Source organism: Somniosus microcephalus, chromosome 16 (genome assembly GCF_052327205.1).
Source record: "Somniosus microcephalus isolate GS21.2 chromosome 16, FLI_Smic_1.0, whole genome shotgun sequence".
NCBI lineage: Eukaryota > Metazoa > Chordata > Chondrichthyes > Squaliformes > Somniosidae > Somniosus > Somniosus microcephalus.
The window spans coordinates 29,063,027-29,089,612 of record NC_141002.1 but is presented as its reverse complement, the minus strand read 5'-3'; the positions used below and the strand labels follow the sequence as shown (position 1 = coordinate 29,089,612).

Below are 26,586 nucleotides of genomic sequence, written 5' to 3'. Positions count from 1 at the left end.
ATCGGCAGCAGGCGGGATGGAGACTTCAGCAGCGCTGCATACTGGGCCGTGCAGCGCTGCCGCGTTCAAAGGCTCCTTCCCTCCCTTAAAGGGAAGGGCCATCGCTGCAGGCTCTGCAATATATAAAGTACCCACCTGGACCACCAAGGCAGCTGCGATCCCACGCGATCAGCCCGGCACTCAAGCAGAGTGGCTGATCAATCGTGGGCAGGAAGCCACGAAAAAAACTGGAGCAAGAAAGGTACGTTTTTTTTAACTTACCTCGGCCACCTCGCCTTTAACCATCACCCCACGAAGCGGCCGGCCACCTGACGCACGCCTCCTGCAGCTGTCGGTGTTTTCGACCGGCGCTGCTGCAGGGGGCGGAAGTCAATTTCGGGTCCGGGGTGCCACTGGGGTGCGATGCGCACGCCGATGGCATCACGATCTCCAGGCAAAGGAGATCGGGGCGCAACGTCGTAGCGCCGCCGCAAAACGCCACAAAAAGTCGATGTCAGCACCGCGCCCGGTTGCAAAGCCATTTATGCCCCGTTTGCGCCCCCGGCCCCCACCCCGCAGAATAAGCACCATTGTGCAAAAGCATATTTGCCCCTGAGGGCATCATTTGCAAATCCCATTGAGTGCCATGTACATAAATACAAAAAGCAAAAAGACAGATTTTTAGGCAAGGTTTCCACTGAATTAATTATGTGTCACATAAGATGCAAATAGGCTTTTAGACACTCATCACCTATCATTGCATTTTGCTCTCCATTGGCAGCAATCACAGCCTTATGTCTGTCAAGCATTTGCTTAACAGGATTAAGTGCCAAGTAATGTTGCTTCGTTCCTCTGGGGGCAATTCTTAAATGTCTCCTGTCTGTTTAGCTTTCTGGCATCGACTAGGCCTTGTAAATGATAGCTTCACCACAGAATGGAATTTACATGTGATGATTCTTCAGGGCTTGAAAGCATAAGACCCTTTGTTGTGAATTAAACAGGAAGATTTTTTTTTCCCTCTGTATAAACAATTATGCCATATATTATTTGCTGGTGATGAGTTTTTCTTTTATTTATATGTGAATGGTATAGGCAGGTGAGTACCATCGTAGGCAGGGTATCCAAACATTCATTTTTCTGCTGTCGAGTGAAGTTGGCCGTGGGTCAAAGGTCGACAGAATTTCCAAACTGGGGAGCAGTGGAGAAAAAAAATGTAACCGAATCATTTCTGTTAGGCTTACAATATATTATAGAAAAATTGGCCAAGGTTTTCAGAACAAATGTAATTTCCAGATAGATAGCTCACATATTACTTGTAGAGTCAGAAAATGACTGCATTTAAGGGTTCAATCCGTGGCCTGTGCTGGGATCAGCCAAGATGATAGGTGCCGCAATGGACTTCAGTGCTCCTGGCTGGGGGTGGGGGGGAAGGAATTGCAGAATTCAAACAGGGTCTCCAATCCCAATCAGAATACAGTGATTCCTGTAAGATGTGCATGTGTGCGGACTTCAGGTGAAGACTTCAACTGTTATATCTTCATTTTTGAACAACCTGCTGATATTCAATGTTTGGCCGCACACAAGAAGATACTGAAAGGCAGCTAGTGTCTGAGGAGCAATAGCCATGTTTGAATCAGGACGTTTAGGAAGGAAAGGGGGGAAAACTAGTGGTGGCAGACAGGAAGTCAGAGCCCGATGCCAGAGCTTCTTGCATTAAACATAGTCTTACTCTGTGCGGATTTGAATGTAAAGTGCACGATTAAAACATGAATAGGAATTAACTGAATAATAAAACAGATGAATTCCTGAACATAACCAGAATTTGAGGAAAAGTTTATTTCTTGACAGTGACTCATGAAGCACTTATTCTCAAATGTCAAAAGGTGCATATGTCACTTTCCATTGGTGAATGCTATTTATGCCAGAAGTATAAATTCAGACACAAAACAAATTTTACATTTATTCAATAGGTTACTTTTACCTCTGTTTAAACACTAAAGGGAGTTTAATCTCCTTTACCCTACAAACTATCCATTCATTCTTAACTATTTTGACTCTGCATATATCTAAACAAGGTTTAGACTACAACAATTTTTTTCAAAGATTTTTTTTCTGGTTGGAGATAACATTACCTTTTCTTTGATGTCATGACATTACCACATCTACATCCCTCTACCTCATGTTACTTATTTTTCAAACTTTACTAACAATTTAAGTTTATTTTAGGTCTGAGGGTACTCTGAAGACATAGGAACATACAAAGGAACATAGGAACAGGAGGACACAATTTGGCCCCTTGAGCCTTTTTCACCATTCAGTTAGATCATTGCTGTTCTGTACCTCAACTCCATTTACTCGCCTTTGCCCCATATTCCTCAATACCCTTACCCAACAAAAATCTATTTACCTCTGCTTTGAAATTTTCAATTGTCCTAGCCTCAACAGCCTTTTGAGGGTGAGAGTTCCAGATTTGCACTAAGCTTTGTGTGAAGAAGTGCTTCCTAACATCACCCCTGAACGGCCTAGCTCTAATTTGAATGTTATGCCCCCTTGTTCTGGACTTCCCCCACCAGAGGAAATAGTTTCTATCACCCCTTAATCTTCTGTACTCAAGGGAATACAAGCCTAGTCTATGCAACCTGCCCTCATAATTTGACCCTTTAAGCCCCAGTATCATTCTGGTGAATCTGAGCTGCACCTGCTCCAAGGCCAATATATCCTTCCTGAGGGGCGGTGCCCAGAACTGAACGCAATACTCAAGTTGCAGTCTAACTAGAGCTTTATACAAATGTAACATAACTTCCACCCCTTTGTATTCCCGCCCTCTTGAGATAAAGGCTAACATTCCATTTTTAATTATTTTTTGTACCTGTCCATTAGCGTCTAGTGATTTATGTACTTGGACCCATAAAACTCTCCACTCCTCCACAGTTCCTAACTTCTTACCATTTAGAAAATCCTCTGATCTTTCTTTCTTAGGTCCAAAGTGGATGACCCCTCACTTCCCCACACATCAGAATATTCTTTCCAGACTATCATTTTCCACACAAGATGTAATCATGCCATCACATTCTTGATATTGAAACTAATCCTTTATTAATTCCTTTTCATGTCTACGAGGAAGGTTTCCTCTGTGTGCCTTGTGTAGTAAGATAGGGGGAAAAATTTGTGTTCGCCAACAAAGTTGCCGCTGTTACCGGCAACTGCAGTTAACGGCCGCTGGAAATGGGCGCCACGCTAACCAAGTGAAATTGGTCTGGGGGGCGTGGAGAGAGGTGGTGCAGCACTCACCTTCCGTGCAACGCCGTCCTGGTGGCGTTGCTGGAGGGATCCGGGATGAAGTTCCTGTCCAGGTCCGGCGTTGCAGCTTCCCACAGTCTCTGTGAGCGAAGTTGTAGAACTCAAGGAATTGTGGGCAATGAAGAGGTCTGCGATTTAAAGGGACCATGCACACTGAAGCAATACAAAATAAAATGCTGTGAATCAATACATTTTTCAGCCCTCTCTACCTTTTAAGAAATATTCAATATTTAAAAGAAGTTCCAAACGTGAATATTCAGCTGTTAAAGTTGAATTACCTTCCCAACCTCAACAAATGGGAAAACAGCCTCAGCTCTAACACAAATGGCTCAGCAAGCCAGTGAAGGGGCTCCCAGGGTCTTGCACGCAGCACTCCAGCTTTGTGCAGGGGTTCAACACTGCAAGAGCGGCTCTCTATCCACAGGGGCCAGAAGGCCATCCAGAAAGAACGATGTGGGAGTACATCACCGAGGCCATCACTGCCAGCAGTGTCACCCCCACCACCTGCCTCCAGTGCCCAAAGAAGCTTCATGACCTCAGACCACTGGTCAAGGTCAGTGAATGCATCTTCAAAAGCCGTCTCCTACCAACTGCACCACTAGCCTCATACACTGCTCAATGCATAACCCCCAATCACTCACCTACCAACAATCTGTACCAATCATGAGGCACATCTCCCATTCCTAGCCTCACCTCACCCCCTTGGAGGAGACGGTGCAGGCCATTCTTGGCAGGGGCATGGCTGAGCCCTTGGCCAGCAGTGGAGCTGAAAGGATACAAGATGCGGGTATCCTCGTACGTTATCCCCCTTCTGGCATGCACCTCTTGCTTTCCCGTCCTCCTGTCAGCACAACTCCACTCTTGTGCCTTCCTCATTTCACACACCCAAGAAATTCAGCCTGCCCAGCCAGTGGGGCAACAAGAAGAGGCAACCTGCCCAGCCAGTGGGACCGCAGGCAGAGGATTCTATCCCGGATATCCCGGCCACAAAAGGGCTGTCTGGCATGCACTCTTCCGTCTGATTCCTCCTCTTTGGCTTCCTCCTCTTCTGCGTCTTCTTCTTCCCTCTGCAAATGGATGCCGTAAATGTGAAATGACAGCATAAAATGCTGGAAATACTCAGTTGGTCAGGCAGCATGTCGACCTGAGATGTGAACTCTGTTTTTCTCTCCACGGATGTTGCATGATCTGCTGAGTATTCGCAGCATGTTCTGTCTTCGCAAAAACCTTCATTTACCATTTGAACCCTTGCAAGCATCCAGTAGCACTCCCTACACATTAAAAAAACTTTTCACATCTATTTCAACAAGCCACCACTTCAATAAAATAAAAAACAGTCCAAACCCTTAAATTCAAACTTAACCTGGCGTGCTTAGGACCCAGCGCTGAATTCAGCACTAGGGTCGATGTTCGCACTGGCGATGTTAAGTCAACGTTGCACACCAATTGACGTCACCGCTCCGCCATTTTATTTTTGCAGGGCGCTGCCAGTTACCGGCAGTGCAAAGGGGAAGAGGCATTTTATTGGCATTTCATGGCGCTACAAAGTGCCGGTGAGTACATGAATTTCTAGCCCTATAGTTTGTCTGTGCTTTAGCTTGTAATAATCCATATAATACTTATTTTCAGAGTGGAACTGTTACACAAGAATGAGAAAACACTTTATGCCAAGATCAGCAGTAGACAATGATCTGTTACTCCAGTTGTGTGCTCCTCTCCTAGTGGGCAGTACTCTTTTAAGCTCACGATACTCAGTGTCCAGCACTCCCTTGTCATCACAGAGCTCTGCACCAGAATCGACCAACTGCATTGACCATCCTGATATGGAATAACAACTGGATTGTTGCAAACAAAATCATGCCAAAAAAGGTAAATTAGCCCTTTTAATTTTTTTTTTTTACATTGTATTCTGCTAGCTTTTAAGTGGAACTTCAAAAGTGTCACTTTCACCAGCCTCTCTTGACGCATTCATTTGAATTTTTAGATGTATGGCATCTAATTCAAACTGGTCAGTACACCACCCCATTCAGATTACTGATCTGTGCAGACTAGCACATTGAGATTGGTAGTATTCTATCGCAATAGAAACATCAGACGTTCTGTACACCCTTGAGTGTGGGCATATATCTCAGTCAGGGCACTCAGCACACTTACTTGCAATTGTCATTAAATGAGTTATCTGATCCGCCCACTCCACGGTTATAAATGATTCCCAAAGCTCTTCATCACTGATGCTTCATATACGACATGGCCACTGGTCATGCCTTATGATGAATGTTACATTTTGGAGTCTTTTCCGCCCTCCTTACTCTAAGTTTTATGGCTTCTGTATTTGAAATTACTATTATAGGAGAGTCCCAACACCCCGTCACTTCAGGAGTATCCTCACCAGCCTGGATTCCAGGCGAGCTTTAGTTAACATGCCCAGGACAATGCACAGCAAAACCTTTCTGATAATTATTTTTAGCTATTGGAATTTGTAGTGTCCATGTGTAGATAAAGACACTGAAGACAGGAGTTGGTTCATAGGTATTTACTAAGCAAGTCTGGGGGGGGGGTTTCTAAAGGATATACACAATACATAGGCTTATATAGCCCAAGTGGCAATTACCGGCATTACGCACACCTGGGGCTCTTAAAGGCACATACACCATAATTGCTCTTAAAGGCACATACACCACAATTCCTCCCCTTCTAGCTAACTAGTACATCATATTTTAAGTAATTATTAATTACATGTTATATGCAAAATAATATACATTGCTGTATTAATTAATTATAAGTTAGTCTCTCAGGAGGCTTCCTGACTCGGTCCGGATAACGCCTCGGGGGTGTAGTAGTTTCTGGTGGTGTAGTAGGTTCTTCTGGCAAGGCTGATTCGGCTTGAAGGCCAGTGTCGGGTTCATCGGGCTCCAGTATCACCGGATCGGAGGTAGATATGGGTATCTCTACTTCATCGTTAGATGTATAGAGTGGTGGTGTAGGTTGTCCCTTTTTGGATGACTTGATGATTTGGTCAGCATGGCGCCTTATTATGCTGTCTCCGATGTCCACGGTATACATCAGTGGTCCTAATCGTGTGCAGATAGTTCCAGGCTGCCATTTCTCGGTACGGTAGTCCCGGGCCAAAACCGGTTGGCCTATCTGGAAGGCCCTAGTTGGCCTTTCATTCATGCCCTGAAACTGCCGGTTCTCCACGTCCCTTCGGATGTTGGGCTTGACCAAATCCAGCCGGCATCTTAGGTTTCTATTGTAGAACATCATGGCGGGAGTTTGGTTAGTAACCATATGCGTTGCATTCCTATATGCAAATAAGAAGTTATCCACCTTGTGCTGAAGTTTTATGTCTTCATTACCCATGGCCTTGATGGCCTTCTTGAAGGTCTGGACAAACCTTTCAGCCAATCCATTGGTGGCGGGATGGTATGGGGCGGACGTGTAGTGCTTTACCCCATTGTTCTTTAAGAACTTTCTGAATTCTTCGGACACAAATTGCGGTCCATTATCAGAACATATCTGCTCCGGCAGCCCATTCCTGGCAAATATGGTCCTTAATACTGTGATGGTTTTTTCCGTGGTGGTGGAGGACATCTTTATTACCTCCGGCCACTTGGAGTGTGCATCAACTGCGATTAAGAACATTGAGCCCATAAATGGACCAGCAAAGTCGATGTGCACCCTTTGCCAGGGAGATGAGGGCCACTCCCATGGATGTAGAGGGGCCTGTGGCGGAGCATTTTGGACCTTCTGGCATCCTAGGCAGCTCTTGGTCATGTCTTCGATGTCTCCATCGATACCTGGCCACCATACAAACGCCCTAGCTAGGTTCTTCATTTTCACTCCACCCAGATGCCCCTCGTGAAGCTCCTTTAGCACTTTATCCTGGAGTTTGGGTGGAATTACCACTCTGGATCCACACATCAAGGTTCCTCGGCACACTGACAGCTGTTCTCTTCTTTGCGAGAATGCTGGCAACAGTGGTTCGCCATGTGCTGGCCATCCCTTCACTGTTAAATCGTAGACCCGTGAGAGAGTAGGGTCATTTCTTGTCTCCCTTTCAATGGCAGAATTTGTCACCGGTAGACATTCCACTATGGTAGAGTGGAATATCTCTACTGGGTCTACTGTAGGTGCCTCTTCTATCGTTGACAACGGTAGGCGTGATAAACCGTCAGCATTCCCATGCTGTTTTGACCCTTTGTATTCAATGTTGTATTGGTGTGCCCCTAGAAAAAGGGACCACCTCTGTAGTCTTTGTGCCGTCATAATGGGGACACCTTTTTTAGGGTTGAATATGGAGATGAGGGGTTGATGGTCAGTCAGCAAGGTAAATTTTTGTCCGCGTAGGTAATGGTTGAATTTCTTCACTCCCCATACCAGGCTGAGTGCTTCCCTGTCTATCTGGGCATAGTTACGCTCAGCTGAGTTCAATGAGCGTGACGCAAAAGCTATCGGCCGTTCCGAGCCATCAGGGAATCTATGGGACAATACCGCTCCTATGCCGTAAGGGGATGCATCGCACGCCAGTCTGATTGGTAGTGATGGGTTGTAATGAGCCAAAATTTTCTCGGATGTGATTAAGTCTTTACATTTATGGAAGGCATGTTTACAGTCTTCGTTCCATTTCCAAATCACTCCTGTCTGTAGAAGATTATTAAGAGGGTGTAGAATAGTTGATAAGTTCGGTAAAAATTTATGATAGTAATTTATTAATCCCAGGAATGACCTTAATTGTGAAACATTTTCAGGTGCTGGGGCTTTTATAACTGCTTCAATTTTTTCAGGTGACTTATGCAACCCTTCCTTATTAATTATGTGGCCACAATATGATATCTGATTTTGGAAAAATTCGCACTTGGGGCGATTTGCTCGTAGGCCCCGTTCTTTCAGCCTAGTGAGCACCTGCTCCAAATTGGCAAGGTGCTCGTTGTCATTTTCTCCTGTTATAAGGATGTCGTCTAGGTAGCATTGAGTCCCCGGAATCCCTTGCAGGACTTGCTCCATAGCTCTTTGCCAGATAGCTGGAGCTGATGCTATTCCAAAAACCAGTCGATTGTACTGGTACAGGCCTTTGTGTGTGTTTATTCTGAGATACTTTTTAGAGGTCTCCTCAACCTCCATCTGTAGGTATGCCTGTGCCAAGTCAATTTTTGTGAAACGTTTCCCTCCAGATAGTGAGGCGAAAATATCTTCTATCCTCGGAAGAGGATACTGTACCGTGTGAAGGACCGGGTTTACAGTCACCTTAAAGTCCCCACAGATGCGAATTTTTTTCTGTTCCTCAGAGTTATTTTTCAATGTTTTTTTTATGACTGGAACGATGGGTGTTGCCCATTCGCTCCAATCTATTTTGGATAATACGCCTGCCTTTTCCAAATTCTTTAGCTCTGCCTCGACTGCCGGACGTATTGCGTATGGCACTGGTCTTGCCTTAAAAATTTTTGGAATTGCTGTATCTTCCACTTTTATTGAGGCGGTGATGCCTTTCAAGGTTCCTAGTTTCTCTTGAAACACTTCTTTGGCGTTGGCCAAGATGTCTTTTAATCGTTCAGGTATGATGTCATCATTGTTTTTTTCCTTACTGGTCACCGTCAGTGGCTGAATGGAGTGCCAGTCTAAACGTATCTTCCTTATCCATTCACGTCCCAACAACGGTGGACCGCCATCTTGTAGAATGTATAAATACAACTTTTGTATTTCTTTGCCGTTGTATACCACAGGCACCCTTATTTTTCCTTTGGGGTAGACTTTCTGCCCCGTATATGTTTTTAAGATAATGGATGTGTCTTTTAGAAGTATATGCGAAAATAGCCTCTCGTAATCTCGTCGATTTATTACGGTTAGAGCTGATCCTGTATCTAGCTCCATTTTAACTGGGGACCCTGCTATTGTGAGGGTAACCCAAATGGTTTGGTAATCCTCTTTGGCAAATACATTATGTAATTTGAGACAGCTTAGTCTCTTGTTTCCGGAGTCGCTATCGCTATTCTGGTCTTCGGAGCTATTGTCCGTCATCATTTGTACCTTCCTGTACTTTTCTTTATTGATTTTTTGTTTTCTGTCAGTGGATTTATTTTGTCCAGATTGGCATACCCGTGCAATGTGTCCAATCTTACCACATTGCCTGCATGCTTTGCCCTTGAACCAGCAGTCCCTCTGGTTATGGGTGGATCTGCCGCAGCGATAACATCTTCCAAACTCCTGTGTCATTTTATGGGTGCCGAAGTCCTGTGTCTCTTGTTGTATCTCTGCAGCTCCTTTTGCTGCTGCTTCGTATGATACAGCCATACTGAAAGCTTTGTCCAATGTTAAATCTTTTTCAGAAAGCAGTCTTTTTTGTGTTCCTTCACTTAAGAGACCGCAAACAAATTTGTCTCGAAGATAATCCGATAGTCCTGCTCCGAATTGGCAGTACTTTGATAGCTTTCTTAATTCAGTTAGGTAATCAGCGTTACTTTCATTCTTGTGTTGATTTATCTTGAAGAACTTGAATCGTTCCGCTATCAGCAGCGGTGTTGGGTTTAAATGCTCCTGCAGGGTATCAACAATTTCTTTAAAAGTCTTGTCCTTTGGTTTGGCTGGAGTGATTAAATTTCGTAACAGCCCGTATGTCTTCGCGCCCCTTAAGTTCAGAAGTACTGAAGCTTTTTTTTCATCTGTTATTCCATTTGCAGTGCAATAAACCTCTACTCTTTCCACGTATGTGGTCCAATCTTCTATTTCGCCATCAAAAGCCTCAATATTACCAGATTTAGGCATTTCAGAAAAGATATGGCGCTTCCCGCGCTTTTTTTCTCTCTCTCTGTAGCAACGATATGGCGCTTCCCGCGATTCCCGCCACTGCTACCGATAACAATGCTGTTTTACTGTGGTTTCCGTTTATTCACTGTTGGAGACTCGTTCCCGACGGAGGTCTAAACGCTGACCTGCTTGCCGCGCCGGCCGTCTCTCGAGTGCACCCTCCCAGTCCGTTATTGCTTGCCTCCGATTTCGCTGCCTGTCTCAGCTGTAGAGCCCGCCGCTGGAGCTCCAGCCTGACGCCCAGGAAGGATTAGCGCAGTACCTGTCACCAGCTTGGCCAGCTGGTGAAACCACAGTTTCTCTTACTTCCTTGAGTCTTCTGGACGCTGGAGGAATCGATGTCCTTGAGGTGCTGCCGAATTGCAGGTAAGTCCATTTCCACTTCGTCGCCACTGTAGTGTCCGTGTGTAGATAAAGACACTGAAGACAGGAGTTGGTTCATAGGTATTTACTAAGCAAGTCTGGGGGGGGGGTTTCTAAAGGATATACACAATACACAGGCTTATATAGCCCAAGTGGCAATTACCGGCATTACGCACACCTGGGGCTCTTAAAGGCACATACACCATAATTGCTCTTAAAGGCACATACACCACAGAATTAACCCGTGCCTCTACAATTTTTCTCTCATCCTCGATAAACAGCATTGTATCACACACAAAAGGTGAACTGACTAACACTAATACAGCACATATATGTTTACAGTAGATGTTACACTACCTAGCACCTCCAAAGAAGTTCCGCAAAAGAAAAGGTCAGAATCTCTATCCTAAATGACGTTTTCGCACAGAGGGTAGTAGAAATCTGTAATTCTCTCCCCCAAAAGGCTGTGGCTGCTGGGTCAAGTGGAACTTTCAGACTGATATCGATAGTTCAGTAAGGGTATCAAAGGGATATGGAGCAAAGGCCGGTAAATGCAGTTGAGGTGCCGATCAGCCATGATCTAACTGAATGGCGGAGAAGGCTCGGTTGGCTGAATGGCCTCCTCCTGTTCCTAATGTTCCTATTCTCTTCAATTAATATTTTATCGACACAATGATTCTTTTCTTCTTATATTTCTCACCACTACAGAAGGTGACCGAGCCTGATTTAACTCTTCAAAGTTCAAAGCAGATTCTTCCAACTCACTTCCATTAATTCAGCTCTTTCACATATATATTCCCCAACAGTTGTCGATTTGAATAACCATCAACCAATTCCAAAATAACAGTTTGAACAAATAAACGTACAGTTTGCGTCTGTTTGAATGTTGTTTGGCTCCTCTTCAGGTCTACAGCTCTAAAACCAGGTTGAAATGTCCTTGCAACATTTGTATTGATCTAAGCTAAGAAATAGATTTACTTGAGGATGGATTTTAAACTCCTTTTCTTTTGTGATCTCCACCCAATAACTGATAATTATCTGTGACTGTGAGTTGTGAGTTAACTAGGGGTTCCTTGCAAGTGAATGCAGCCTTCCATTCAGCGCTCTGTTTGTACAATTAGAATATAGAGCCTAGATATTACACCGTGCAATATTATTTTACAAGTGTGTATTACAACCATGTCAAACTGATCTACCTGCTGCTTCAATAGAATTTCACTGACGTTGGTGCGCCTATCCTGCCAATGGATTTGCAGGATCTTGCGGAGGCAGCATTGGTGGTACCTCTCCAGTGCTTTGAGGTGCCTTCTGTACATGGTCCATGTCTCTGAGGCATACAGCAGGGCGGGTATCACTGCTGCTCTGTAGACCATGAGCTTAGTGCCGGGTTTGAGGTTCTGGTCTTCAAACACTCTCTTGGCAGGATAGGCGCACCAACGTCAGTGTTCTTGCTCAGGCCAACATCCCCAGCATTGAAGCTTTGACCACGCTCAATCAGCTCCGATGGACGGGCCACATCGTCCGCATGCCCGATATGAGACTCCCAAAACAAGCGCTCTACTCGGAGCTCCGGTACGGCAAGAGAGCCCCAGGTGGGCAGAGGAAACACTTCAAGGACACCCTCAAAGCCTCCTTGAAAAAGTGTAACATCCCCACCGACACCTGGGAATCCCTGGTCCAAGACCGCACAAAGTGGAGGAGAAGTATCCAGGAAGGCGCCGAACACCTCGAGTCTCTTCGCCGGGAGCAAGTGGAAGCCAAGCACAGGCAGCGCACGTCAACCCAAGCACCCCACCCACCCACCCTTTCAACCACCATCTGCCCCACCTGTGACAGAGACTGTAGACAGAGACCTGTGAACTCATTTTTAACGTGGAAGCAAGTCATCCTCGGTTCCGAGGGACTGCCTAAGAAGGAGAAGAAGAATTCCACTACAATTCCCATTCTCACTAAAATAATGGAGAAAAGAATTTCCTAAAAATTCATTAAGTGTTCATATAATAATGTAACATGGTGTGATTTGCAGGCTTATATACATTTTGAATTTGATACTGTGTATATTTATATAACTATAATGGGGGCCTTTTACAAGCATGATGAGCTGGGTAACAAAATTGCATACTGCAGACTTTATACAAACACTTCTGTTGCAGGTTTTTATGAAATATGTGTGGATGATGCACCAGCACTGTCAGCAACAAAAAATCACAAGCGAGTTATTAAATTTACAACACATATTTAATAAAAAAAATCAAGTCACACTTTGGTGTGTGGGATCCTGTTAAAAGGGGTGATTATTGCAGGTTTTTAAAATGTATATTCTTTAATGGCACAGAGTGAGAGGTAACAATAAAAACAGGATGTTGGAGGGAGAACATTGAGAAAAATGAGTAGACTGTAATGACTAAGGGAAATTTAAATTTGACAGAAGATATCTCACCAAACATGATCACTCATTATATAAAATGCCACGAGATGTTATTGAGGACTTCTAGACCTTTAATTTAAATTTCTAATTTCAAAAGCTAATAATTTCTATGTAACTGTCAAGCCTTTACATGATGCAAAAAAAACCTTTCCTTTACCTAGCGTCTTTTAACAACCTCAGGATGTCCCAAAGCGCTTTACAGTCAATGAAATACTTTTGAAGTGTAGTCACTGTTGTAAAGTAGGAAACATGGCAGCCAATTTGCACACAGCAAGCTCGCACAAACAGCAATGAGATAATGACCAGATAATCTATTTTGGTGATGTTGGTTGAGGGATAAATGTTGGCCGAGACAAACAATGTTATAACAACATGGTCTGCGTCAGGCTACATCACAGAGCTGTGGACACTTCCATGCCAAATATATTTTCTGCAATATTTTCCCCTCCCTCAGTATGGCTCTGAATCAATTACAGACAGTTACAGCTCAACTAATTGATTAACCAGCCAAACATCACCTCAGCTATTATAAATCGCACTCCACTACAGTTTGATCCTCCTGTTCACAGTCCCCATCGTCTCGCTGCAGCTTTTGCTCCCTGTCTCCCATATTTATTGTAAAGCACCGTAACTACTCACTCACTCACCTCACCATCAACTGGTCATTCATCTCAACAACAAATTGCATTTATATAGCGCCTTTAATGTAGCAAAACGTCCCAAAGCAATTCACAGAAGCATTATCAAAAAAATGTTGACACTGAGCCAAAGAAGGAGATAGCAGGAAAGATAACCAAAAGCTTGGTCAAAGAGGTAGGTTTTAAGGAGCATCTTAAAGGAGGAGAGGTAGTGAGGCGGAAAGGTTTAGGGAGGGAATTCCGGAGCTTACGGCTGAGGCAGCTGATGGCACGGCCGCCAATGGTGGACCAATTAAAATTGGGGTTGTGCAAGATGCCAGAATTGGAGGAGCGCAGAGATCTTGAAGGCTTGTAGGGCTGGAGAATGTTATAGAGATAGGGAGGGGCGAGGCCATGGAGGGATTTGAAAACATGGATGAGGATTTTAAAATTGAGGCATTGTTGGACTGGGAGCCAGTTGAGGTCAGCAAGCACAGGGGTGATGGGTGTGATGGGTGAACGGGACTTGGTGCAAGTTAAGATACGGGCAGCAGAGTTTTTTTTTTATTCGTTCCGGGGGGCGTCGCTGGCAAGGCCAGCATTTATTGCCCATCTCTAATTGCCTTTGAGAAGGTGGTGGTGAGCCTCCTTCTTGAACCGTTGCAGCCCGTGTGGTGAAGGTACTCCCATAGTGCTGTTAGGGAGGGAGTTCTAGGATTTTGACCCAGTGACGATGAAGGAACGGCGATATAGTTCCAAGTCAGGATGGTGTGTGACTTGCAGGGGAACTTGGAGGCGATGGCGTTCCCATGCACCTGCTGCCCTTGCCATTCTAGGTGGTAGAGGTCGCGAGTTTGGGAAGTGCTGTCGAAGAAACCTTGGCGAGTTGCTGTAGTGCATCTTGTAGATGGTACACACTGCAGCCATGATGCGCCGGTGATGGAGTGAGTGAATGTTTAAGGTGGTGGATGGAGTGCCAATCAAGCGGACTGCTTTGTCCTGGATGGTGTCGAGCTTCTTGAGTGTTGTTGGAGCTGCATTCATCCAGGCAAGTGGTGAGTATTCCATCACACTCCTGACATGTGCCTTGTAGATGGTGGAAAAGATTTGGGGAGTCAGGAGGTGAGACACATGCCACAGAATACCCAGCCTCTGACCTGCTCTTGCAGCAACAGTATTTATGTGGCTGGTGCAGTTAATTTTCTGTTCAACAGTGACCCCCAGGATGTTGATGGTGGGGGATTCTGTGATGGTTATGCCGCTGAATGTCAAGGGGCAGCATTTAGACTCTTGCTTGTTGGAGATAGTCATTGCCCGGCACTTGTGTAGTGCGAATGTTACTTTCCACTTATCAGCCCAAGCCTGAATGTCGTCCAGGACTTGCTGCATGCGGGCATGGACTGCTTCATTATCTGAGGAGTTGTGAATGGAACTGAACACTGTGCAGTCATCAGCAAACATCCCCACTTCTGACCTTATGATGGAGGGAAGGTCATTGAAGAAGCATTGATGAATTTTGGATCTGCATAAGTTTATGCAGGGTGGAAGATGGGAAGCCGGCCTGGAGAGCATTGGAATAGTCAAGTCTAGAGGCAACAAAGCATGGATGAGGGTTTCAGCAGCAAATAAGCTGAGGCAGGTTCGGAGTCGGGCGATTTTATGGAGGTGGAAGTAGGCAGTCCTGCTGATGGAGCAGATATGTGATCGGAAGCTGATCTCGGAGTCAAACACAACACTACGGTTGGGAACTTTCAGACTGTTGCCAAGGAGAGGGATGGAAACAGTGGTCAGGGAACAGAGTTTGTGGTAGGGACCGAAGACAATGGCTTCAGTCTTCCCAATATTTAGTTGTGTAGGAAATCTTGCTGCATGCAAATGGGCTGCCATATTTGTTTTTATAGCAGTGATCACATTTCAAAAAGGAATTTGTGTGAAGTGCTTTGAGGCATTTCTCAAAGACATGATAAGGTGCTATGTAAATGCAAATATTTCTTCGCAACATATTGCTTCAAATTAGAGAATACTTGAATGGACAGAAAGGACTCAAGATGCCATTTGGGTAATTAAATGGTTCACGCCAGTGGACGACAGGTAAACAATAGCATGTTGCCCTTTATATAGCACTACTTCCATCTTTAACTATTGGTTTAAAATAATTTACAATGATGTGGTATAGAATCTTTACTATTAGTTACAATAAATTCAGGGAAACAAAAGTGATGTAGTCAGACTGCATCCCATTTATGCATTGCCCATTTATCTAGAAAGCATTATTCAGTCTCTTCCAAAAATAATTAAAAACACTTGAAAAAAGAGTACTGACATACACAATAACACAGAGAATCCATTGTATGACCAACATCACTAAAACAGATTCTCTGATCATTATCACATTGCTGTTTGTAGGAGCTTGCTCTGCACAAAATGGCTGCCATTTTTCCTACATTATCAGTGGCTACACTTCAAAGGTATTTAATTGGCTGTAAAGAGTTTTGGGATGTCCTGAGGTTGCAAAAGACGCCATATAGAAATCATAGAAACATACAGCACAGAAGGAGGTCATTCGGCCCATCGTGCCTGTGCCGGCTCTTTGAAAGAGCTCTCCAATTAGTCCCACTCCCCCGCTCTTTCCCCATAGCCCTGCAATTTTTTTTCCAATTAGTTATCCAATTCCCCTTTGAAAGTTACTACTGAATCTGCTTCAGGCAGTGCATTCCAGATCATAATAACTCACAGCGTAAACAAAATTCTCCTCTTCTGCCCTCTGGTTCTTTTGCCAATTACCTTAAATCGGTGTCCTCTGGTTACCGACCCTCCTGCCAGTGGAAACACTTTCTCCTTATTTACTCTAGCAAGATCCCTCAAAATTTTGAACAGCTCTAGCAAATCTCCTATAAATACAAGTTCTTTCTTTCTGTAAATCTCCAGCACTGTAAAGAAAGGATCCTTAGATTGTTTTGAAAAAGAGTTGCACTAGGAACAACCACATCGTTTATTCTGAATTGAGAGTTAGGTTCAGATTAGTTTTGTGTTATTTTTACTGATGCTCCACAGCGGGAGCACAAACTGGACTTGCCCGTTACAATCTGTATTCATTTGTTTCACAGGGCTTGAAGTCATTTAATCCTTCGTGGGTGAGCAGAGAGCTGTAGTTGAAAGTGCAGCCTGCAGATCCCAGCTCACTAATAAAACGATCTGACAGTCTCTTCACTGCCATCTAGGAATTAGATTCAACCCAAAATCTCAGAAACCAAAATATCCATTCAGCTGTCCCACAATTTACTTTGGATTATACGACTTTTTTCACCACAGGCCTCGGACCCATTGATTACAGTGCTGGAGATTTACATTATACAATGGATTCTGTGCGCTATTGCTTTTGTTGGTATCTTGAAAACTCAATCGTTTTCAATAGTTTTTTTTTAATCTAATGAAGTCATTTTTTTCTTTACTATCAATCTCTTTCTGTTGTCACTTTTCCTGCAAAACTTCCCGGTGTATTTTTTTTAATTCATTCTCGGAATATGGACATCGTTAGCAAGGCTGCCATTTATTGCCCATCCCTAGTTGCCCTTGAGAAGGTGGTGGCAAGTCGCCTCCTTGAGCCGCTGCAGTCCGTGTGGTGAAGGTGCTCTCACAGTGCTGTCGGGTAGGGAGTTGCAGGATTTTGACCCAGCGACAATGCACAATCATCTTCCTGTGCCAGTAGATGCAAGTGTTCGCAGCGCCCTCTGAACAGCCAATCAGCAGCTCCACGTAGCATTACATTTGCAGTCACTGAAATGTCTGGCTAGTTTTATTGCCAAATGGTTCGTCTCTACTTTTTCCCGAGGAAAACGTCATTTGCTGGAGTCAAGGCCCGTCACTTTGTGATTATTGTCAACTTGAGGCAGGCGAACAGAAAAGGGCAGCAGCATACATCCACTAGAAAATGCATTCAGTGCCATGAGCTGCAGCCATTTAAATTTTTGTAACAGCTTGTCCATTCTCAGGGCTAGTAGAACACTTTAATAATTCAACACCTTTCAACTCACAGAACAATCAAACATCTGTCTTCACAGAGTGCAGGTGTAACACAAGAAAGGAATCATCCCACTCTCGTTCTTATGTGACTGAGCAACATTGCAATATCATTGGGAAATTATTGAATTTAGAATCATTTCTCCCCTAGGTCCGCTCCTGCCCTGACTCTCCTTAGGCCCTACAGCACCATTTACAATGCATAGTGCCTTCAATGTGACTAGCTGCACAGCTGTAAGTCTTTCGAATCTCAAAGGAAGGAATTGGCACCAAACCGATACCAGAGGAAGTTATTCCTGCAGCCTGAGAGGGAGACGAACAACGTCAGGAGACGAGACAACCCCTCAATGAGGTAAATCATTTTGCCAGTCCACTTACTACATGTTACTTCTGACTTTTTCTTAAATTGAGAGATGTAAAATGGGCTGTCGATTCACCATCACCCATTTTACACTACCACACAAAGTTAAAATTACAACCTTTGTGTCTGTATAGCACACTATCATTATCCTAAACAGAAAATAAATCACACTGGTTATCTGTTCAGGCTTTTGTTTTTCAAGTCTTTCTTTCTTTAACTGATTTGGCTGAATAGAAGAGGGGAGAAGAGAGAGAAAAAATAAAAGAGCGATCACCCAATTTCCATTCCTGGCCTCCAATCCAGCTGACATTTAAATGGCTTCCTCTCCTCATGTACTCTCCTACAATCCCTCCCCTACTAAACTCTCTATTCCTCTAGCTCTAGTCTGTTGTACATCCTCTGTCCCTTTGCCCCACCATTGGTGGCCATGCCTTCAGCCGCCTAAGCTCCATATCCTGGAATGTCCTCCCTAAACCCCTCGGCCTTTCCACTTCCCTCTTCTTGAAGAGCCTGCTTAAAACCCACCTCTTTGACCCAAACTGTTAGTCACCCCTTCTCATATCGTCTTTGGCTTGGCATCCATGTTTTCTTTATTTTTCCTTGGAACATTCTTCTATGTTAAAATTGCTATATATATACAATTTATTGTTAATAATTTCTCATACCTTGAGCAGTCAAATTGGTTTGGATTCTGAAGATGAAAGTAAAATGTAGGTCAATGGTCCAATATTCTACAATGCAGTCTTGCTGAATACTGGATGTCAGCTTTCTCCTGGTGGTTGTTTGTGAAGTTGAGAGCAAGCAGAGGAATCCTAGTTTTAAAAGTGAGGAAAATAGGCCTCTGGAGAGAGAATAAGCTCAAGTGAGAAAGATGAAAAGTGCACAAACAAAAAGATGCTGGGCATGACAATGCATTCAAAAGGGGCCAGCAGTAGAAAGTGCAGGGCACAACAGCAAAGAATGGCTAGAAGTACAACTGATGTCAAAGAACATGTATAAAGAGAGTAAAAAACAATGGCACTATGATGAACAGGTGAAAGATACCAGACAGCAGATGGTGTTGCTGAGTTTGAAGGTCAAGTAAGAGGCCAAATAAGGAATAGACAGAAGATAGTGAAAGACAACACAGAATGCATGGATCAGTAAGGAATGAGAGAGAGACACACACACTGAGATTAATTTTAGGTAACAGCATTTCTTATGTGTGCATGGAGACAGATTGTGTATAGATAGCACCACTTTCTGGAGGAAAAAAAGGTGACAATTTTGGTACAAGAAACTGGGAGAGGAAGAAAGCTTCCAATTTTCTTAAAGGCATGATGTGAGAGAAGGACAACGGACAGAGGGATTATTTTGGCTAGCATTAGGAGAGAAAGCCACTTTGGGAGTGGGAAAGAAGCTAACGGCACAGTGTCACATCAAGGATTGTTCCCCACATATGTTTACATGTAAATTATTCTACTTCACAACTGTAAACAATCTGCAGTTCGCAGTCTTTAAGTGAATGGACTTGTTTACTTCCTTGTTTAAACTGAAAGGTCTCTTCTCTGTACATCATGAAGCAAATCTAACAATTCATTTTCTCTAAAACGAATTACTTTTTTCTGGCTTAGAGTTTAATGATTCCAATTTACTGATCCCTGCAGCCAATTCTAAGCCCACAAGGTAGAAATTTAATCTTATTTAAAATTGACAAAGGGAGTGGGCCAGATACTGCAATGTCCTCCTGACAGGAGTTAGCCAAGGTTGGATTGTACTTTGAAGATTGTGTGATTAAAGTAGGGTCATTTTGTTTAATTTGAGTATTCTTTAATCACCAGGATATTGCAGCTTGCACACAATAATACATGTAACATAGCAAAATACTGCAGATGCTGGAAATCTGAAATAACAACAGAAAATGCTGGAAAAACTCAGCAGGCCAGGCAACATCCGTGGAGAGGAAATAGAGTCAACGTTTCGGGTCAAAACCCTTTGTCAAGACAAGGGTTTTGACCCGAAACATTGACTCTATTTTCTCTCCATGGATGTTGCCTGGCCTGCTGAGTTTTTCCAGCATTTTCTGTTGTTATTTTTAATACATGTAACATGCTGGGTGTGGGATGAAATTTTAACTCCTGACCATTATCCAGTGATCTATTTTAGGAAGTCCACTTGTGTGGAGCTTTGGTGATGACTCACTCAGGCTCATCTGTGATGTCCCCGACTCGATCGAATACCATGCCAACACCAAGAGCCTGGACTCACTGTTGAAATATGACCATTTCGTTTAGGTACTGGGGAAACGTCAACGTGCCAGCATGAGTCAATGCTTTTGGAGCAGTTGGGGAACATCATGGGTGTGGGGGGGCAAGCAAGGAAAGAACTATTGAAAGGAACATTTATTTCTCAAGAATCACAAGATTTACAAATCTAATATTTTCGGCAGAAATCATGTAATCCTTGAAAGGTAAACTGAAAACAAGCTCAATGGTCAGAATTATTGCATATTGAGAATTGCCTAAAATTATATATGTTTTTCCCACGCTATTTGCTCCATTCTGTTTGAGAGCCTCGTGTAGTGTGGGTATGGTAGTGTAGTGGTTATGTTACTGGAATAATAATCCTGAAAATGTGAGTTCTAAATCCCACTCATGGTAGTTTGAAGATTTGAATTCAGTATTTTTTAAAAGCTGGTATCAGTAAAAGTGACCATGAAGATTGTGCTTCAGGGAAGGAAATTGGCCATTCATACCCGGTCTGGACTATGTGTGACCAGTCCCACACCAATGTGGTTGCCTCTTAACTGCCCTCTGAAGTATCCGAGCAAGCCACTCAGTTGTATCGCCACATTCTCAGGTCAACTAGGGAAGGGCAATAAATGCCGGCCTTGCCAGCAACACCCACATCCCAAGAATTTTTTTAATTCCCGGAGAAAACGTGCAAGTGACCTTCCCCCAAGCCTCCGATGCATTGCAACTTACTATGAGAAGGTACATGGGAGCAGGTAACGGTGACTTGCTCTGTGAACTTCTCTCGCTTCTCCCTGTGGGAGAGTAATGGATCTCTGCTCACTGCTCACTGCCTTCCTGTAGCAGCCCAGCTAAGATCAGGAACAAGCCCAGGTTTATACTATACCTGGAACAAAGTCCAAATGATGCAAGACTGCCTCCTGGAGGTACTCTGGCTTGTCTTAGAAAACTTAGTACATTCAGGACCTGTGTAGGCGAGATATTGTGACTTATCAATATAGGAATAATAATTGTTGTAGAACCTACTCTAGTTAAAGAAAAGGTAGCTCTTACCAGTCCTTTTTTAACGCATAAAAGCATATCCATTTTCTATCTATAGAAGCTCATTCTGATCCATGTAAAAAGGGGGATATTTCTTAAGGGCATTTATCGTTAAGTGTATAGTAGTTCAATCAATATAAACTCCGCTCACTTCGACAACAGATCGATGGTCATATCTTTCACCTTTGCAATTGCTACCCTATTAATGTTCGTTTAGAAAGGTCAGCTTACTTTTTTAGTCACTGGCGAGCAGGTTATATAAGCGACATGGTTGCTTGCTGCTTAAGTCGCCCTGAGATGCCCCGTTATCTTTATAGGACCGTGTTGTTTCATACCGCTTTAGACTTTATAAATGACATTTGTTAAGATTATTCCCTCGATTGTGATGACGGTGCCTTAGTAGCCACGCATCTGGCGTTTTATAAAGCTGTGTATCACAGGAGTGCACTCTCTGTCGCAAGTCGTGTCACAGCTGGCCCCGATGGTCTGCATTGTTGCCTCGGCACTCGTATCACAGAGCTCGGGACTTCGACTCAGATTGATGAACAGATTGCATTTTGTCACAGTTAATGGTGAAAATGTTGTAAGACATGTTGTCTGGTGTTAGCTCCCGCATACAAATGGGTTCCTCAGCGATCAGGCTCCATACGCCATGCAATATGCAGTGCCAATAACATGCATACTGACAATAAACTACAGTTAACTCATTCAACCACTCAACAGATTCTGGTGCTTTTAATTATGTATCGCGTTTGCTCCCGGTTCCATTGAGCCCTTACACGCGTCCCTTATCATTCATGTCTGTTTGCAAACAGAATGTCAAGAGAGAATAAGCTGCAATCAGCACTGTACAAACGTGATGGGGTTCACACCGACACTAATACCCTGCATGTCAGCCAGATTTCCAACGAGGTTACCAAAATATTGCCCACTGTCCCATTCACACCATTTGCCAACAGGAGCTCCCTTTTAATTGTTCGTTTCCCTCCCCAAGAGTAACCAGTCAAAAGAAATGTTCAATTGTCCCCAGTTGCACTGCAGCAAGCGGTAGAGAGGCTGAACCTGGTAAACGGCAGCCGTGTCCGCGGCATGAAAACCCCGGGAAGGTGTTTGGAGCATTGAGCACCTGCACTGCATTGTTTTTGCCACCTTTTGAATACGGTGCGGTGTGGTGCCCAGTGCGGTACATTGGGGGTACCTGAAGACTCCGTGCTCACACTGTCCTTGGGCCAGGAGGGTCTGGCTTTACACCAGCAGCGTCTCATCTCGGACTACAGGCACGCTTGAATCGCTTGTAAACGGGACTTACGCATTAGAATAGTGTCAGCATTTGGAGATTGGGGGGGGGGGGGGAAGAATACGTTAACTTACCAGGCGACCTCCCCCTCCCCCCCCCCCCCGCCTCCCTTGAAAATAAACACCAGTATAAGGAGGTTGGAAAGGCAACCTGGTCCTTGTCGGGGTGATAGCAGGAGTCCCGCAACAAGCGTGTCAGCGGCACAATTGGCAAATGACAAGAGCTGCCTTTGACCCAAGTACCGTTCTTATAAGTGGCGACATGCAGCCTGCAAATAGGTTCGCTGGACATTACCGTCCCCAAGGTTGGCTGACACAAAGTCTATGTGAATAATCATTTCTTCCATTCATTGGAATATAGAAACCTAAACAATCCGGTCTTTGTTGCAGAAACAATAACTACATTTGTGAGCGCCAGAAACTGTTACATCAATGGCATGGGTAAGTCGCTTTCCCCGACGATGCACATGTGACCCTGCATCGATGAAGACTGCAGTGGGACTTGATTTGCAATCCCCTTGTATAACAGGCGCTCTGAGACCGCTGCCAGGTGTTAAAAGACGAATTACTATTATTCGCGACAGTTTTCCTTCTCTTCCCTCCCACTCCAAACTCTTTCACGGTCTCATTCAATGCCAGTATTTTTCTTCCCTCTCACTCCTACAGCGACCTCTCGCCAGAACTTGAGTCTGAATTATGGATTTTAAAAAACGCCATCAACCAACCAAACGCCCTTAAGAAACTCTTGGAACTTGCTCGCCTGGCTCAGGCTCCTGATCATTTGAAACTCGCCTCCTTAACCGTGTCCCATTTAACCCGATCCCACTCCTGCCGGTACTCAGACCACGACTCGCAAACTGTACTTTTTAGTGCGGGCCACAACTAAAGGAATTATTGATGATTCGAGTGTAAAACATAGGGAATTCCAAACATTCACAAGACCCCCATTGAGCGAACCTACTGGTCCCACTAAAGCACCGCTTTATTATTGATGAAGTATATGCGATCTCGTTACAGTTAACATTTATCAGGATATAATTGCGTGTTGTTAATAAATATTAATCGTGCCTCAGTCGGCAAGAGTCTAGTGTCCCTTAAACACACACAGACACTTACAAGATACTCACATAGACACAGACTCACACTCACACACTCATTCACACTCACAGACACACACTCACCCACACTCACTCACAGACACACACACACTCACACTCACACACTCACTCACAGACACACACTCACCCACACTCGCTCACACTCACAGACACACACACACTCACTCACACTCAGACACACACACACTCACTCACACTCACAGACACACTCACAGACACACTCACAGACACAGACACACTCACAGACACACACTCATTCACTCACACTCACAGACACACACACTCACTTGCACTCACACTCAGACACACACAGACACATTCACACACTCACTCACACTCAGACACACATACTCACTCACAGACACACACACTCACAGACACACACAAACTCACACTCACTCACAGACACACAGTCACTCACAGACACACAGTCACACACACTCACTGACACACTCACACTCACACACACAGACACTCACTCACACACACAGGCACACACACTCACAGACACAGACACTCACACTCACAAACACAGACACACACACAGACATTCACTCACACACACACAGGCACACACTCACAGACATAGACACACACATTCACAGACATAGACACACTCACTCACACAGACACGCACTCACTCACACACACACACACACACACAGACATAGACACACACACACTCACAGACATAGACACACTCACTCACACAGACACCGGCACACATTCACAGACACAGACACTCACACAAACACTCACACTCACAGGCACACACTCACACTCACACACAGATACAGACACACACACACTCACACACAGTGATCTTACCTTAAAAAGTCTCAGTATATTGGCCACCATGATGGAGACGGAACTTGCAGAGGCTCCGATAACTCCCACGATCTTGTCGGGCTTGGTGATGATGGGCGGCTCTCCGCTGGCACATCTCACGTCCGTGGCATCCTTCTCGATCAGGGCTTGGACGAAAGTCAGGGACTGCTCCAAGGCATAGGTGTCCCTGGAGCAGGTGTCGAGGATGCGGACGCCCAGGGTGATGTTGGCCAGGAGCTCGGTGTCTCGGTTTAGCTGGTCCACCGCGTGCAGCATCGCCTCCATCCTATGGATGCCTTTCTCCTTCTTGATCTCGCCGCAAGCCGCGCCGGCCGGCCCCCGGGAGTGGACGGGGAAGAGCCCCCCGAGGATGATGTCGCCCTCCAGCCGGATGGAGTGGGCATGTTCTTGGGCTTCGCTCTTCTGCATCACGGCGAGGAGCCAGTAGCACTTGGCGGCGAGCAGGAAGAGGAGCCAGTGCCGGCAGGAGCCTGGTCGGATTGCCTCCAGCCTCATCGTCCCGGAGCTCTGATCTCCCTGGCTTTCTGGTGTGAGCTGGGTGGCTTGGGGCAGGAGAAGTGGCGGCGCATCAAGGCTGGGCTGAGCCGAGGGGCTAGCAGGAGCAGCGGCAGCAGAGACTGCCCAGGTGGACAGGACCGAGGGCTGAACATTGACTGGCGGCTCCCAGAGCTTCTGTGGTCACGTCCTTAGCAAGCATCTCGCACATTGCTGGCAGTTCTCGCCCTCCCGTGTGCCTGGTACAAGGAGGGCAGCGGGGAGGCTTCTTCCCTTCTCTCTCTCTCTCTCTCTCTGACGTTTGGGCGCTTCTCTCGGTTCCTCGGCGTTAGATTTCTTTGCAAAGATGAAGAGGTAGCGGCCCCACACTCTCTTGCCACTCGCCGCCTCTCCCTGATGTGCAACGGGGAAATAAAATCAATAAATGAATGGGGGGAAAAAACGACCCCAAGTTCAACGGGGGAACAGCTAACCGCTTCTCCTATGCTTCCTACGGTTGGGTCTTATTTTGTATCTCTCCACCTGGGTGAGTTGAGCGCCCTGTAACTCAGGAGAAGTACCTGGGACAGCAGTGACCCCCAGATCTGCAACACCGGACCAGCAAAGCAGAGCATCCCAATCACTCAAAATTCAGCTCCTAGAATACAGATCGATAGAGATCTCCTGATCTATTTCCACTTCATGCCAGTCACATTTTCCAACTTTACGCTCCATCATTGACAAATCAGCATTCCTCCTACATTTAAAAAAGATTTGCCAACCCAAGCACTTCAGATGCCCGACTGTTACTGTGCGTCCTTGTGCCCATCGGCGCAGGCACTGGATCGAGAGGATGGAACTCCCCATCCAGTGTCAGCATCCGGCACTCCCACGTCAGGCACGGCATTGCATTAGATTCTCCACACGAACACAGCTCCCTGTCAGCTTCGTCCTGACCAAGGGTTTCGACCTGAAACGTTGACTCTATTTCTCTCTCCACGGATGTTTCCTGGCCGGATGAATTTTTCCAGCGTTTTCTGTTGTTATTTCAGCTTCGTTCAGTTGGTTTCTAAAGGTCCCCCATTTCCTAACATCTGGGTCTTCCACAGCTGGCAACAACTCCAAAGTGAACTTAGAAACATAGGAACACGAGTAGGCTATTCAGCCACTCGAGCCTGCTCTGTCATTCAATTAGACATCTTAGCATTTACAGCACAGAAACAGGCCATTCGGCCCAACTGGTCTATGGCGGTGTTTATGTTCCACAGGAGCCTCCCCCTCCCTCTCCCTACTTCATCTAACCCTATCAACATATCCTTCTATTCCTTTCTCCCTCATGGTTCCCCTTAAATGCATCTATGTTATTCGCCTCAACAGCTCCATGTGGTATTAAGTTCCGCATTCTAACCACTCTCTGGGTAAATAAGTTTCTCCCGAATTCTTTATTGTATTTTTTAGTGACTATCTTATATTTATGACCCCCTCGTTTTGTATTGCCCCACAAGTGGAAACATGTTCTCTATGTCTACCTTATCAAATCCTTTCATCATTTTAAGACCTCTATTAGGTCACCTCTCAGCTTTCTCTTTTCGAGAGAAAAGAACCCCCGTCTTTCCTGATAGTTATAACCTCGCAGTTCTGGCATTTTCCTTGTAAATGTTTTTTGCACCTTCTCCATTGCCTCTATGTCTATTTTGTAATATAGAGA

General features: G+C 44.9%; 1 protein-coding gene across 1 annotated transcript in view; it reads right to left on the bottom strand.

Moving 5' to 3' along the window:
* Positions 1 to 25,985, bottom strand: part of LOC147106044 (metabotropic glutamate receptor 8) — a 477,360-nt gene extending 451,375 nt beyond the window's left edge. The window contains exon 1 of the mRNA XM_086008745.1: positions 24,384 to 25,985. Within this exon, the coding sequence (XP_085864871.1) occupies positions 24,384 to 24,899 (516 nt within the window). The 5' untranslated portion in view covers positions 24,900 to 25,985. The remainder of the gene's footprint in view (positions 1 to 24,383) is intronic.
* Between the last annotated feature and the right edge of the window lie 601 nt (positions 25,986 to 26,586).